At 46.5% G+C, this 17,076-nt stretch overlaps 1 protein-coding gene across 1 annotated transcript; it reads left to right on the top strand.

Moving 5' to 3' along the window:
• Positions 1-1,930: 1,930 nt before the first annotated feature.
• LOC115186468 (uncharacterized) lies at positions 1,931-4,491 on the top strand (the record flags this gene model as incomplete). The annotated part of the gene is made up of 2 exons (XM_029746092.1): positions 1,931-2,869; positions 2,980-4,491. Coding segments are annotated over exons 1-2 (2,451 nt in total), but the record flags the coding sequence as incomplete, so codon positions are not given.
• Between the last annotated feature and the right edge of the window lie 12,585 nt (positions 4,492-17,076).

The following is a 17,076-nucleotide window of genomic DNA, read 5'->3' as shown; positions in this document are numbered from 1 at the left end:
TCGCTTTGAGGACAATACAGTGCCACCGACACGGCCCGCTACCAAAACCTGCGGACTCTCCTTCACTGCAGCCAACGTGAGTAAAACATTTAAATGTGTTAACCCTCGCAAGGCTGCCGGCCCAGACGGCATCCCTAGCCGCGTCCTCAGAGCATGTGCAGACCAGCTGGCTGGTGTGTTTACGGACATATTCAATCAATCCCTATCCCAGTCTGCTGTTCCCACATGCTTCAAGAGGGCCACCATTGTTCCTGTTCCCAAGAAAGCTAAGGTAACTGAGCTAAACGTCAATCGCCCCGTAGCACTCACTTCCGTCATCATGAAGTGCTTTCAGAGACTAGTCAAGGATCATATCACCTCCACCCTACCTGACACCCTAGACCCACTCCAATTTGCTTACCGCCCCAATAGTTCCACAGACGATGCAATTGCAATCACACTGCCCTAACCCATCTGGACAAGAGGAATACCTATCTAAGAATGCTGTTCATCGACTCCAGCTCAGCATTTAACACCATAGTACCCTCCAAACTCGTCATTAAGCTCAAGACCCTGGGTCTCAACACCGCCCTATGCAACTGGGTCCTGGACTTTCTGATAGGCCGCCCCAGGTGGTGACGGTAGGAAACAACATCTCCACCCCGCTGATCCTCAACACTGTGGTTCACCCCGCTATCATCCAGAAGGCGTGGTCAGTACAGGTGCATCAAAGCTGGGACCGAGAGACTGAAAAACAGCTTCTGTCTCAAGGCCATCAGACTGTTAAACAGCCATCACTAGCACAGAGAGGATGCTGCCAACATACTGACTCAAATCTATAGCCACTTTAATAATAAAAAATTGGATGTGATAAATGTATCACTAGTCACTTTAAACAATGCCACTTTATATAATGTTTACATATCCTACATTACTCATCTCATATGTATATACTGTACTCTATACCATCTACTGCCTCTTGCCTATGCCGTTCGGCCATCGCTCATCCATATATTTATATGTACATATTCTTATTCATTCCTTTACACTTGTGTGTATTAGGTAGTTGTTGTAAAATTGTTAGATTACTTGTTAGATATTACTGCACGGTCGGGAACTAGAAGCACAATCATGTCTCTACACTCGCATTAACATCTGCTAGCCATGTGTATGTGACCAATAACATTTTATTTTATTTGGTACAACTCAGACGAGTGCTCTGAAATCAGAGTAAATAGCCAGAGCGAATTTATGAAAGCACCCGAATGTCCATTGAGAAAGCACAACGACTATACCATTTAGCTAAGCTAAGAATGACGGGAATAATCAAGTCAATAAACGTTGGGTAGTTAGATAGATAGAATAAAGTAAATATACTGGCAAGTTTGATGTATAAGTAGCCAACTAACGTTAGGTAGCTAGATAACATAGCGGTACATACTGCTGTAATAACATGCTAACACATTGTCAGCCAAAAAAACGTGTAAGGTATTGTAACGACCCGGTATTGTGTTCTGTGTTCGTGGGTGTGTTATGGTTCTCATGGCTACTAGCAGGGGTTGAATGTGTCAGGACAGAGGGAAGGGGTGGGGGGTATGATGGGTAATCCCGCGGGATTTGGAAATGCATAAATAGGGATTACTGTCTCATCTCTTTCTCTCTTTCTGTTCGGGCCTTGATCTCTTCTTATGGGGGTGACCCTTAACCCGACATGGTGTAATTGTGTACGTTCGGTATTTAGCGGCGTGGGTTGTGGCCACAACAATAGCCCAGTTTAGGAATAAACCTGTGTTCTAACCTGCACACCTGAAGTCCGTCTCTTTTCCTTTTATGACCCAGCCGGGTCATTACATTGGTGTCAGAAGTGCTTTCGAACTACGGGATCGAGACTAGGCGAGTTAGCTGTTCAGTATAGGCCGGGTTGGATTTAGCGTAACTCGCATCTACGGTCATGATGCTTGGGGCGAGGCAGAAAATTAAGGAAGAGTCGGACAAAGTGTCCGTTGTGGGCTCGGGGGTACCCGGTCGGGAGGGTCGGGCGGCGACAGCCATAGATGAGCTGGAGAGCCACATGGCGGGAGTTAAATTGTCAGTCAGCAAGATGGCAGAACTGGCGGGTTTTCCTTCACTCCGCTCGAGAGCAGACGTCACGGCGACGGGGATATCGACGTCACCGGGTGCGGAAATGGCGGGGCCTGCGTATGTAAACAGAGATGGCGGCGGCCTATTGCCATTAGCCACGGTAGCGGCTAAACTACCAAAGTTCAATGGACAAGGTAAATGGGAAGTTTTTTTCACTCAATTCGAGTTGTTGGCTGCAGCCGGGAGGTGGTCTGACGAGACGAAAGCGTTACAGCTTGCCCTGAGCCTGGCAGAGGAGGCGTCGGAATGCCTGTTAACGCTAGCCCCGGACGAGAGGGGCGACTACGGTGCGCTAGTGGAGGCATTGGGGGGCCGTTTCGGCAGCGACGCGCAGCCCAACATGCTGCGGATTGAACTGAGTAACAAAAAGAGACTTCAGGGGGAATCATTAAAGGCGTTGGCAAGTGGTATTCTGAGCCTGACCAGGCGGGCTTATGCAACTATGCCGATTGGGGTGCAAGACGAGCTGGCACGGGACAGTTTTATTAGAGCGCTCTCTTCCACCGAACTGGGTAAGCATGTTCAGATGGCGGACCCACCATCTCTGCGGGCTGCAGTGGAGATAGCCAGGAAGAGGGAGCTGATCTGGGGGGAGGGAGTGAGAGTGGAAGTCGCCAGTCAACCAGAGGTGAGAGCAGCGGTGGCTGGGGTGCCAGGGGTCACGAAACCAGAGTGGGCCGACGAGTTGTGCGGGCTAGTCAAGACTGCTTCGCTTGTCATGGAGAGGGGCTCCAGGCAGCGTCGCAGTGTCAGCTCAACTCCTATTGTATGCTGGGGTTGTGGCCAGCCTGGCCACATTCAGCGGGAGTGTGGCAGATTACCCCGTCACCAGGGAAACGACGGCGGGTTCTCGCGCAGGGGGCAGCGCGGACCCACCCCCCCGCCCCCAAACCCACTGTAAGCAAAAGAGGTACCCAGCAGCGCAGACAAGAGGGTGGGGACCTGCTCCCCCAGGGTGTAGCTGCCGCCGTGTTTCCTAGTCCGGTAGTTGTGGTGGGACGTACCACCGTTGGGGACTTCTGTAATGTCATCGTCAAGGTGGAGGGGGTGGAATGTTTGGCCCTGGTCGACACGGGCTCTACAGTAACCCTGGTGAGACCAGACATACTACCTGTTGGGGTGCGGGTGGAGCCGACCCTTGTCCAGCTACGGACTGTCACGGGGGAGCTAGCCCCCATGTTAGGGAAGTGTCAGCTATCTGTGACTGTGGGGGGGAGAACTGTGGGGTGTCCGGCATGGGTAGCAGCGGTGCAGGACCCCTGTATACTGGGAATGGACTTTTTGAAAAACTGTGGGGCTCAGTTGGACTTAGCGTCGGGCACTTTGAGGCTGTCGGGGGGGCCCACAGTGGGAATGTCGACTTCGGGAGGGCCAGCAGGGGGCAGGGCTGTCCCTCCGTCTTCCTCCAAGCTTGCAGAAACTCCACCGGTCATCCCGGCTGCTCCCTTGGTCGTTGTGCCATTCCAGCAGCTGTCTCCGGCGGCGACGGCCTTCACTCCCCATCATGGTGCAAGCACAGGCAGCTCAGTAGCCCAAAACACACTGGCTCCTTCACCCCATCAGCCCGACGGGGGGAAGGAGGAAGCTATAGACGCCGTTGAGGCTGTGTGGCTGAAGAACTGTCAGGGTCTGGATGAGGGACAACAGAGACAGTTAAAGCAGCTGCTGTTGGACTTTAAAGATAGCTTCGCTTGGGGGGAAGATGAGGTAGGACAAACGCACCTAGTTCAGCACGAAATAGACACTGGGGACGCCCGACCCATTAAAATTCGGCCCCGTCGTATTCCCCTTGCCAGGAGGGAAGCAGCAGACACAGCTATTGTTGACATGTTGCGGGCTGATTTCATTGAGCCATCAGATAGCCCATGGTCCGCGCCGGTCGTCATGGTGCCTAAGAAAGGGGGTAAACTTAGGTTTTGTGTTGACTACAGGGGCCTAAATTCTATCACCACTAAAGACTCTTATCCCCTACCGAGGATTGATGAGTCGCTAGACCACGTGAGAGGGTCCTCGTGGTTCTCCTCCCTTGATCTGCGCAGTGGCTACTGGCAGGTGCCCCTCTCGCCAGGGGCACGTGAAAAAACGGCCTTCTCCACAGATAGGGGCCATTGGCAGTTCAAGGTGCTGTGCTTCGGGCTCTGTAATGCTCCTGCCACCTTTGAGAGGCTCATGGACAGAGTGCTGGCGGGGGTTCCGAGAGACGAGTGTGTTGTGTACCTAGACGACATATTGGTGCACGGCACATCGTTTGAGGGGGCACTGGGGGCAATTCGGCGAGTGTTGGAGAGGATCTCGGGGGCAGGGCTAAAATTGCATCCGGGAAAGTGCCATTTTATGCAAAGGAAGGTGGCGTTCCTGGGGCATCAGCTGGGTGGTGAGGGCATCAGTACGATGCCAGACAAGGTAGAGGCTGTGAGGGGGTGGCCAGTTCCAGGGGGGAAAAAAGAGGTTAAGAGCTTCCTGGGGCTGGCATCCTACTATCGTAGGTTTGTGAAGGGGTTTGCGGGGGTGGCGGCTCCTTTGAACCACCTTCTCAAGGAGGACACTGTTTTTCAGTGGACCGAAGAGCACCAGCGGGCGTTTGAGGCCCTCAAACGTGCCCTGATGGAGGCTCCTGTCCTGGCCTCACCAGACCCGAACCGTCCGTTCATCCTGGACACCGACGCAAGCAATGAGGGTTTGGGGGCTGTGCTGGCTCAGCGTGGTCCTGATGGGGAACACGTAGTAGCTTATTACAGCAGAACTTTTGATAAGGCTGAGAAACGCTACTGCGTGACAAGGAGAGAGCTTTTGGCTGTCGTGGCAGCAGTACGCCATTTCAAGTACTACCTGGGGGGCCTGCCGTTTGTGGTCCGGACGGATCACTCCGCCCTGCAGTGGCTTCTCTCCTTCAAGGAGCCAGAGGGTCAGATTGCCCGCTGGCTGGAGGAGCTGCAACCCTACGACTTCCAGGTGGAGCACAGAGCCGGCCTTCGCCACAGCAATGCAGACGCCTTGTCCCGCCGCCCGTGTGCTGAGGATGGCTGTGGGTACTGCGCCAAACGGGTGGAGCGAGAGAGAGAACTGTGCAGGGAGGAGGGAGTCACCGCCACGGTGAGTCAGCTGAGGGTGACAGAGTGCCGAGAGCTTGAGGCTGTGGACGTTGGGGAGTGGAGGCGTCGCCAGGAGGAGGACGCAGAGCTGCGTCCTGTGCTGCGGTGGGTGGAAGAGAGAAGACGACCGCCGTGGGGGGAAGTAGCCCCTCTATCACCAGTCACCAAGGGTCTGTGGGCTAAATTCACAGTCCTTAGAGTGGCTGAGGGAGTGCTCCAGAGGGGGTGGAAAAAGCCAGCGACTGGAGAAATTACGTGGCAGGTAGTGGTGCCCAAAAGGCTGCAGGGGAGCGTGTTACAGCAGCTTCACGGGGGAGTTGGCGCAGGGCATTTTGGGGTCTCCAAAACGTTAAAGCGCGTGCGTAAAGGCTTCTATTGGGCCAGGCACAGGAGGGATGTTGAGGACTTTTGTAGGCAGTGCGACGAGTGTGCTGCTAAAAAAGGACCTCCAGGTCAGTCACACGCCCTCCTACAACAATTCCCAGTAGGGGAGCCCATGGAGAGACTGGGGGTAGACATAGTGGGGCCGTTTCCAACCACAGACAGCGGTAACAGGTGGATTCTAACCGCTATGGACTACTTCACCAAGTGGCCGGAGGCTTACGCTCTCCCAGACCAGGAGGCAGCGACAGTAGCTGATGCGTTGGTGGGGGGAATAATCAGTCGGTTTGGGGTGCCACAGTCTATTCACAGCGACCAGGGGAGAAACTTCGAGTCACGGGTGTTCTCAGAGTTGTGTAGACGGTTAGGCGCGGAGAAGACGCGCACTACGCCACTTCACCCCCAGAGTGATGGGCTGGTGGAAAGATTTAACAGAACGTTAGCACAGCAGCTGGCCATCGTTACCTCAAAACACCAGAGAGATTGGGACACCCACTTACCGTTTATTCTTATGGCATGTAGGTCGGCTGTTCAAGAATCGACTGCGTGCTCCCCAGCGCTACTAATGTTAGGTCGTGAGTTGCGCACCCCAGCCGAACTGACGTTTGGTCACCCTCCTGATAATGACGACGGGGTTTTGCCTGGCCCGAACTATGTGTGTCGTCTGCAGAACCGGTTAGAAGCGGCTCACACCTTCGCAAGAGAGCAACTCGAGAACGCAGGGGTCCGCCAAAAGCGCCACTACGACTCGCGCGCTAGGGGGAGGCACTTTGGAGCGGGAGAATGTGTGTGGCTTCACAACCCCACGCGCAAGAAGGGGCGGTGCCCAAAGCTGGACAGTGCATGGGTGGGGCCGTGTCTGGTGATAGAGAGAGTGGGGGAGGTGACGTACCGGGTGGAGGTCCCCCCACGGAGCAGGAAGGTGGTGGTCCACCGGGACCGATTGGCACCCTACAGAGGGAGGAAAACGATAGGAAATGGGAGTGAGGTCTCTGATGTGAGCCCACGGGAACAGTCTAACGAGGAGACTCTAGCGCAACCTGAGCCTGGGATGGGGGCTGCTTCTTCAGAGGGCGCTGGAAATGACATTGGGGCAGATGAGTGTTCTGGGGGTTCACCGGTGAGAGCCACGGGGAGGCCCAAGAGACTGATGCGACCTCCGGGTCGTTTTAAGGATTTTGTTGTGTAACCCTAGGGGCTAGGGTTTAGAAAGGGGGGGGCTATGTAACGACCCGGTATTGTGTTCTGTGTTCGTGGGTGTGTTATGGTTCTCATGGCTACTAGCAGGGGTTGAATGTGTCAGGACAGAGGGAAGGGGTGGGGGGTATGATGGGTAATCCCGCGGGATTTGGAAATGCATAAATAGGGATTACTGTCTCATCTCTTTCTCTCTTTCTGTTCGGGCCTTGATCTCTTCTTATGGGGGTGACCCTTAACCCGACATGGTGTAATTGTGTACGTTCGGTATTTAGCGGCGTGGGTTGTGGCCACAACAATAGCCCAGTTTAGGAATAAACCTGTGTTCTAACCTGCACACCTGAAGTCCGTCTCTTTTCCTTTTATGACCCAGCCGGGTCATTACAGTATATTATTTAATATATGTTGGGTAGTTAGTTAACTATATTCTATCTAAGGTAACTTATTTGAAAAGTAATTATTTTATTACATTGCTCAACATTTTCTTAACATTTGCCATAATTAGTTAAAGCAATGAATTTGTATCGGCTCTCGTTGGACTTCGGCAAAATATTTTCCGCCATTTTCTTCCAATCTGAAAACAATGTGAAGTCACGCCCATTTCCTGAAGAATTGCATTATGGGCCCTAACGTACTGCGTGTTTACGTCATATTTTGGTGAATTTAGTACGACATCCGGGAACTTTTGGCATACTAACTATATCATACTATGACCAATAAGCATACTATATACTCAATTCACATCACAAATAGTACGGTTACTATGAGTATTCTAACACAGCTAATGACTTATCAACAGCTCTAACAATTTGACCCCCACAGGAAATCTACACTGGCAGTTATAGAAAGACCCATTTACTATATAACCATTGATTCTTGAAGAATATAACTTATAAATGCCTCAAATGTTTAAACTGTATTACCCCATCAGAAACCAAAACATTAGCTTGTATAACGCCACTGTTTGTAAAACAAGCACTGTAAAGCCTTGAAATATTGTTAAAAACGATCATTTTGACCTTATGGATTGCCAATCTTTGTATTTATAGTGTAGTCAATTCAGGGGGTAGTCCTGAGCTGAACTCAAACCTGGGTCCAGCGACTGTCAAGCCAACACCTTATAACTGTTATGCCATGATGTCTGAACTTCTTGACGAGGTCATTAGGTTTTGGGTTACGGTTGCTACAATAGCTTTCTCTATGCATTTGAGAGTGGTTACATTTCTCCAGCCCCCATTCCTCAGCTGTTTACCAAACCAAGTCTCAGGGCTGACAATTTCTTGCTATTTAAATCCTAGGTTACCCCTATAAAATAGCCGCACCTCTATCAACCAATCTGCAGTTCATACAATAACAAAGCTGTCATTCCACCACTAGTTTGGTTATAAGATGATGGGGCTGGAGAAATGAAACTACTCTCAAATTCATAGACAGACCTACGGATGCAAGCACTGACCATCCATGATATCAACATTACAGTTTTAACCATGTTGAGGCTATACAGTGTTGGTTTACATTGTTTCTAAACATTGGAGTAAAAAAAAAGCTTATTTAGGGTTATGATGGGGTACAACAGTTGAACTAAGCTCATGAGGCATGTGTTATATTCTTCAAGAATCAATGGTTATAAATAAATAATTAAAGTCTAAATATGGATGTAGCTATTGCATATTTCCCCTTTAACACCACACATCAGTTCAACAACTGCAGAGTTTGCGCCTCTGTTTTTAAGACAGTACTTACTAGTGTTAATCAGGGTCCGTTTATCGTTAGAACCATTGGATGCCTTAAGATGCGTTTGGGAAACCGAGCCCAGAAATCCAGTTTCATCCTCTTCATCCTCGTCTTCCTCTAATGTGACAGTCATCTCCCCCTCCTCCTCTTTCACCCCAAAAACTGCATCCTCCTCTTCCTCCTCTCCTTTTACTGTAACATCCTCCTCCTCTTTCACTCTGAACGCGTCTTCCTCTTCTTTCACTGAAACGTCTTTCTCTTCTTCTTTCACTGTAACAGCCTCACCCTCTACTTGTTTTTGTATTGTAACATCCTCTTCTTCCTCTTCCTCTTTCACGACAACGTTCAGCCACAGTCCTTCTTTCTCCGTCCAGCAGACCTCCTCTTCTTTAACAGGAGGAGAGTAGCTTAGTGAACTCATGGTCGGGGATGTTAGCTAGCTAGGCTAATGCTAACTTAACCAGCCCGCTAGCTGATTAATAACAACACCATAAATATGATAATAAATCGGATAACTAACTAGACGACAGAAGTGGGTTTAAAACACAGTGGCTAATATACACTAAAGCGTCTAAAGAGCTTTATTGTTTCGGCTATTTTGTCTAGCAAGCTACCGAGGTGGCTGACGAACTGTTGCTACTGTTGAAAGAAGAGTTCCGTCCACTAGATAATACGTCACACCAACAGCATTGCGTTAAATTCCCAGACCGCCATCTGCTGACTGGAGTGGGTAACGCAGTTTAGTAAAAGGTATATTTAATTTTCTGACAAAAAGTTAAAGGGTAGGTATCAGGGACGTCGCTAAGCCTAAAATAATCATTACCCCCCCCCAAATAAATCAATATCAGTCAATACATTTTTTCTGTGATTTATTTTTTTCGTCAACCGTTCCATCGTATCTTAAACTTCTTACCGGGCAGCACTAGGACCAGGGGAGGCTGCTGCTGCACTAGTGACTGTTAGACTTTCTTCAGCAAAGATGGCGGACAGAAATACTAGGAGAGAGGGGTACCCCTACACAGAACTGATCTGGATCAAAGATGGCGGACAGAAACACTAGGAGAGAGGGGTACCCCTACACAGAACTGATCTGGATCAAAGATGGAGGACAGAAATACTAGGAGAGAGGGGTACCCCAACACAGAACTGAACTGGATGAAAGATGGCGGACAGAAATACTAGGAGAGAGGGGTACCCCTACACAGAACTGAACTGGATCAAAGATGGCGGACAGAAACACTAGGAGAGAGGGGTACCCCTACACAGAACTGAACTGGATCAAAGATGGCGGACAGAAACACTAGGAGAGAGGGGTACCCCTACACAGAACTGAACTGGATCAAAGATGGCGGACAGAAATACTAGGAGAGAGGGGTACCCCTACACAGAACTGATCTGGATCAAAGATGGCGGACAGAAATACTAGGAGAGAGGGGTACCCCTACACAGAACTGAACTGGATCAAAGATGGCGGACAGAAATACTAGGAGAGAGGGGTACCCCTACACAGAACTGAACTGGATCAAAGATGGCGGACAGAAATACTAGGAGAGAGGGGTACCCCAACACAGAACTGAACTGGATCAAAGATGGCAGACAGAAAAACTAGGAGAGAGGGGTACCCGAACACAGAACTGAACTGGATCAAAGATGGCGGACAGAAATACTAGGATGGAAGCAAATGTAAGGGATTATAACGTCATAACGAATCATGCAGAAACATGTACAGTTGACAGGAATGTTAGTTAGCTGGGCTAGCTTTATGGGTGTTGTGACATGAGTATGTAATTGTAATTCTGGTTGTTTTAGGGACTCCTGAAAGAACCAGCAAACCAGGCGGGCGTTTTGTGAAACAGTGGATGTATAGAATCTAGCTAGCTGAAGAATGTACTGCAAATTGAATGTACAATTTTGTAAGCTTGCCTTGCTGATATTTGCCATGCAGATAGATGAAATAACGTAGCTAGCTATGTTCTTGCTTATTGTGCAGTGGATGATTAAAATACCTGTATGCCTATGGATGTGTAGCTAGCTATCTAGCCGATCTGTGTATGGACCCAAACGTTTGCTATACATATTAGTTCAGAACCTATGAACCTCAGCTATCATAGCAAGTTGTATCAACTTCAAAACAGCCTGAATGACATTAATGAAGCCTATGGATTGAGTAGAATATAATATCATGTTGTGCCAAGGATGCAAGTCGTATATACATGTAGTTATTACCATGCATGAGATCCCCACATTGTAGCCTGTACATTTAATATATTCACTGATCATGTACTCTACCTTGGCAAATAAAGGTGCAGTTTAGGTATGAATGTCTTTGAGATTATTTTTCAGTCATATCCAATACCAGGAGTATCAAATTCCAGTCTTTGAATGATGCTGTGTCTGCATGTATGTATTACAATTATACACTTCAACAGTGTTTACCAATCTTGGTCCTGGGACATCAATGGTTACACATTGTAACTAATAGACTAGAAACAGGATTTAACTAGTTAATTCATATATACAGAAATATAATGTTAAAAAACAGAACACTACACTTCCTATGCATCATGTAAATACTCTAACACTGGTTCATCTCAACATCTAATGCCCTTCATCTGCATTGATCTGATAAACACAGGATAGGTGGAGTATTTCATCACATTACACTTCATTTCAACCAGTAGAGAATGTGAAACGCTTTATTGAAAAGCTCATTATCCAAGTGTTATAAATACAAGTTCAATCTGTCCTTCAATGCACATCTGTTGTGCATTATAAAAACAGAGGAAGAAAGAGGAGGAGGTGAGAGAGGTGTAAAAGACAGAAAGGGAAAGAGGTAAGCACATAGGAGCAGGGAAGGCAGTACATGATTAATGAATCACAGTGCTACATAAATATTCTCTCAGTTCATCACAATTACATAATAGTGTCTCTCGTCGGCCCAAAGGTTCTTAAAAGCAGGTGAGGTGGCGATGATGGGACTGGGGGTTGGCATCCTCTCACATCAAAACATATCTGCAGACGAGAGACAGATGGAGAGAGAGAGCATGTTTAAACCTTGTGTTTTTATTTTTTATTCTGACATTGTTAGTCATCAAACAGGAAGTGAAATGCAAAACTGACCTTGGATCATTAACTCTGGGACTACTGCATCTCTATCTGTATTTCAAGGTAAAGCATCTCTTTAATAATACTTCCTGTATAATATAAACTGACCTGGGATCATTAACTCTGGGACTACTGCATCTCTGTCTGTATTTCAATGTAAAGCATCTCTTTAATAATACTTCCTGTTGACCTGACCAAGTGACCTCTCACCTCTGATCATGCTGTGCCCTCTATGTAGCCAGTTCAGATGCAGGAGGAGTTCACCGACACAGCTGATATAACCTAGAGGATTTAGGGAGAAGAGGAGAGAGGGATGAAGTGAAGGAGAGAGACTATTATTGAGAAAATAAGGTAGTTAAAGCAACAGTGTTCAACAGGAATCTGTGTGTGGCCTCACCTGGTGTCCACACCACACTAAGTGGCTGCAGAGACTTTATGTTGAAAAACATGAATGGACACATGAGGACAAACAATATAGTGTAGTTATAGAAATAATGAAGTGTCTTACTATTCTCCATGGTTGGCCCTCTTGCCTATTTTTTGAAGGTGGAAGGAGCCACAGTTATACACCTGAACCTGCTTACTGCACAACACAATCCATCAATCAGATTGATACATGGGTTATAGGGTGTCTAATTGTTCTACATTTTTTCAATATGGGTGATTTAAAATAGTCTGTTTTGTTTTTGTACAGACATCACACCCTTTCCTACACAGCACCCTCACCTGACAAGTAGAAATCAAAGGGAGAGAAACTGTGAATTGAATAACTCCAGTTGACATAGCTCAGTAAATGGAAGAATACTCTTATTGCAATGTGAATGGCTCTTAAAATAGCTTTTGGTTGTGCATAGTGTAGTCTATGGTGTTGCCAGGGAACAGCACCCTCTTTGAAGAAGTAGGAGGTGAAGATCTCCTGCACACGGATTGCCTCTCTTGCTGCGTTGTTGGACCTCATCCTTGAAGCATCCTGCAGAGCACCAGACTCCTCCTCTGGCACACGGCGGTGAGCTGCTGATCCCCTCCTGGTCCTTGGTCACCCAACCTTGCAGTGTCCTACAAGGTAACTGTAGGCAATCGTTTTGAAGGAATCTCCAGTTACAGGGTCTCTGTAGGAATATGAAAGACAATGTAATTATTAGACTGTTACATCACCAGGTCATTGTGGATTACTAAAGTATAATATCCCTGATAACAAATCATGATAACATTGGATTGATAGATGCATGGGCACACATATGTACATGTGTAGCATGTGACAATAACAGGATCATATCAAGCATGGCATCACAAATGAATACATAAATACCACTTGAAGCTTGATGAGTTGATCATTTGAATCAGCTGTGCAGTGTGACGGCAAAAACAACAATGTGCCCCTCTGAGTCCCCAGGACTGAGAACCACTGCTCTTCATTGGGACCTCTTCATATGTAGACTGGCTTTCATAGAGCTCTTTATCTGAGGACAGAAAACCTCACAAGAAACAGACTTCATTATAGTCAAATTACACCACACTGAATATTATGTTACTATTATCTCCATCCTCACTTCTAGGGACAGGAACTACACAAAAGTACCTGCCCTATCCAGAATAGCCTCCTCTCTCACTGACAGTGCTATCCTTTCACCCTCCTCCATGGCTGTTCTACATTTGGAGTTTGTTTTTTACAGTGATAAATAGATATCTAGCTGGTCAGATGTTAAAGAGGTGGTTGATCATCAGGAGTCTGATGTTAAAGAGGTGGTTGATCATCAGGAGTCAGATGTGAAGGAGGAGGTTGATCATCAGGAGTCTGATGTTAAAGAGGTGGTTGATCATCAGGAGTCAGATGTGAAGGAGGAGGTTGATCATCAGGAGTCAGATGTGAAGGAGGAGGTTGATCATCAGGAGTCAGATGTGAAGGAGGAGGTTGATCATCAGGAGTCAGATGTGAAGGAGGAGGTTGACCATCAGGAGTCAGATGTGAAGGAGGAGGTTGATCATCAGGAGTCAGATGTGAAGGAGGAGGTTGATCATCAGGAGTCAGATGTGAAGGAGGAGGTGGATCATCAGGAGTCAGATGTGAAGGAGGAGGTTGATCATCAGGAGTCAGATGTGAAGGAGGAGGTTGATCATCAGGAGTCAGATGTGAAGGAGGAGGTTGATCATCAGGAGTCAAATGTGAAGGAGGAGGTTGATCATCAGCAGTCAGATGTGAAGGAGGAGGTTGATCATCAGGAGTCAGATGTGAAGGAGGATGTTGATCGTCAGGAGTCAGATATGAAGGAGGAGGTTGATGATCAGGAGTCAGATGTGGAGGAGGAGGTTGATGATCAGGAGTCAGATGTGAAGGAGGAGGTTGATCATCAGGAGTCAGATGTGAAGGAGGAGGTTTATCATCAGGAGTCAGATGTGAAGGAGGAGGTTGATCATCAGGAGTCAGATGTGAAGGAGGAGGTTGATCATCAGGAGTCAGATGTGAAGGAGGAGGTTGATCATCAGGAGTCAGATGTGAAGGAACAGGTTGATCATCAGGAGTCAGATGTGAAGGAGGAGGTTGATCATCAGGAGACAGATGTGAAGGAGGAGGTTGATCATCAGGAGTCAGATGTGAAGGAGGAGGTTGATCATCAGCAGTCAGATGTGAAGGAGGAGGTTGATCATCAGGAGTCAGGTGTGAAGGAGGAGGTTGATCATCAGGAGTCAGATGTGAAGGAGGAGGTTGATCATCAGGAGTCAGATGTGAAGGAGGAGGTCGATCATCAGGAGTCAGATGTGAAGGATGAGGTTGATCATCAGGAGTCAGATGTGAAGGAGGAGGTTGATCATCAGGAGTCAGATGTGAAGGAGGAGGTTGATCATCAGGAGTCAGATGTGAAGGAGGAGGTTGATCATCAGGAGTCAGATGTGAAGGAGGAGGTTGATCATCAGTGAACCTCTAGGATTGTGGCTGGGCTGGCGTTTACACTTCCAGCTTGGTCATATATTTTGATACATTGAATGTTGATATTGTGAACCTATGTTATATATTTGTACCTCCTGTTTCAGGAAGTGATGTCACTGAGTACTGCCACTATATATACCGTGCATTCGGAAAGTATTCAGACCCCTTCACTTTTTCCACATTTTGATACGTTACAGCCTTATTCTAAAATGTATTAAAAAAAATAAAAAATCCTCATCAATCACACAATACCCCATAATGACATCACAATACCCCATAATGGAAAAGTGAAAACAGGTTTTTATAAATGTTTCAAATGTAAAAAAAAAAAAACAACAACTGAAATATTCTTCAAAGTAGTCACCCTTTGCCTTGATGACAGCTTTGCACACTCTTGGCATTCTCTCAACCAGCTTCATGAGGTAGTCACCTGGAATTAATTTCAATTAACAGGTGTGCCTTGTTAAATGTTGATTTGTGGAATTTCTTTCCTTCTTAATGCATTTGAGCCAATCAGTTGTGTTGTGACAAGGTATGGGTGGCTCTCATGAGGATTGCCACAGGAAATGAAGACCCAGAGTTACCTCTGCTGCAGAAGATACGTTCATTAGAGTTAACCGCACCTCAGATTGCAGCCCAAATAAATGCTTCACAGAGTTCAAGTAACATACACATGTCAACATCAACTGTTCAGAGGAGACTGCGTGAATCAGGTCTTCATGGTTGAATTGCTGCATTCAAAAACACTGTTTACAAAAGCTTTGTCAAAGAACAAGAAGGCTGGCACACTGTTTACAAAAAAAAGCTTTTCTTTCAAAAACAAGGACATTTCTAAGTGACCCCAAACTGTTGAACTGTGTACATCTACATGATGTATTCTTACACCATTTAGGAGCAGTATAGACGTAGTCTGGTCATTATATACATCTACATGATGTATTGTTACACCATGTAGGATCAGTATAGACCTAGTCTGTTCATTATATACATCTACATGATGTATTGTTACACCATGTAGGAGCAGTATAGACCTAGTCTGTTCATTATATACATCTACATGATGTATTGTTACACCATGTAGGAGCAGTATAGACCTAGTCTGTTCATTATTGTAACGCAAGTTGTCATGGAGAGAAGACCAAGGCGCAGCAGGTATGTGAATACTCATCTTTAATTAAAATAAAGGAGTAAATCATCCACTTAACAATACAAACAAAGTGACAACAGCTACAGTTCTGCAGGCTAGAAACGCAGTGCAAAAACAACCACCCACAACCCCAAAGAAAAACACACACACCTATATAGGACTTCCAATCAAAGGCAACTATACACACCTGCCTTCAATTGGAAGTCCAAATCATCCACCCAACATTTAACCAACACAAACATGCCACGTCCTGACCCCAAAACTAAAACACTAGCTCCATCTGCTGGTCAGGACGTGACAATTATATACATCTACATGATGTATTGTCACACCATGTAGGAGCAGTATAGACCTAGTCTGTTCATTATATGCATCTACATGATGTATTGTTACACCATATAGGAGCAGTATAGACCTAGTCTGTTCATTATATACATCTACATGATGTATTGTTACACCATGTAGGAGCAGTATATACCTAGTCTGTTCATTATATGCATCTACATGATGTGTTGTTACACCATATAGGAGCAGTATAGACCTAGTCTGTTCATTATATACATCTATGCACCACAGGAGAACCCAGAATTGAAGAGCGACACCACGGCTGTCTTTAAAGCTTTTATGTTGATCTGCTGCAATAGTATTATAAAAAGACAGGACAGGAACACATCAGTCTCCAATACAACGCCTGACAAGTTGTTCTTTCTCTCTCAGTGTTTTCTCAGACTCTCACAATCACACTCATACATAAAGCCATAATGTATAGTATAAAATAATAACCAGTCCTTAATACAAAGAATGTATAATCTTAATTCTTAGACAATAGAACCATACCTGCAATAGTATTATGAAAAGACAGGACAGGAACACATCAGTCTCCAATGCAACGCCTGACAAGTTGTTCTACACAGGAGCATGAAGAAAGGTAAAACACATATCCTGTCTCACATCCCCAATACATTGCTAGATACTTTCAGTGTTGATAGTAGCAAAATACAACAACTCATGTACAAAACCACTGCAACACAAACAAGTTACAACGTAAAATCGCCTTAGAGGGCAAAAACTACATCCCCCATAATGCACCACCATCACTAGTCGGCAGCTCAACTAGCCTTCTGCATCACAGAAAGTCATGCTAGCTAGCAACACTTTTAGCACTCTGTAACTATATTAATAACAACAATAAAACTCTGAAAGTTACGTGTTTCGATAGTCTCACATCCCCTTATAACAATATCTACAGCATTAACCTTGGGACGTTTTATTTATTTCACGTTACGGACTTCTACAAAGGAGTAATCTGCAACCCGTACCTTTCTCTCTCAGTGTTTTCTCAGACTGAGGAGAGCGGGAGCTAAGGGTAGTAC

Source organism: Salmo trutta, unplaced genomic scaffold, assembly GCF_901001165.1.
Source record: "Salmo trutta unplaced genomic scaffold, fSalTru1.1, whole genome shotgun sequence".
NCBI lineage: Eukaryota > Metazoa > Chordata > Actinopteri > Salmoniformes > Salmonidae > Salmo > Salmo trutta.
This window is presented reverse-complemented; position numbering and strand designations above follow the sequence as displayed.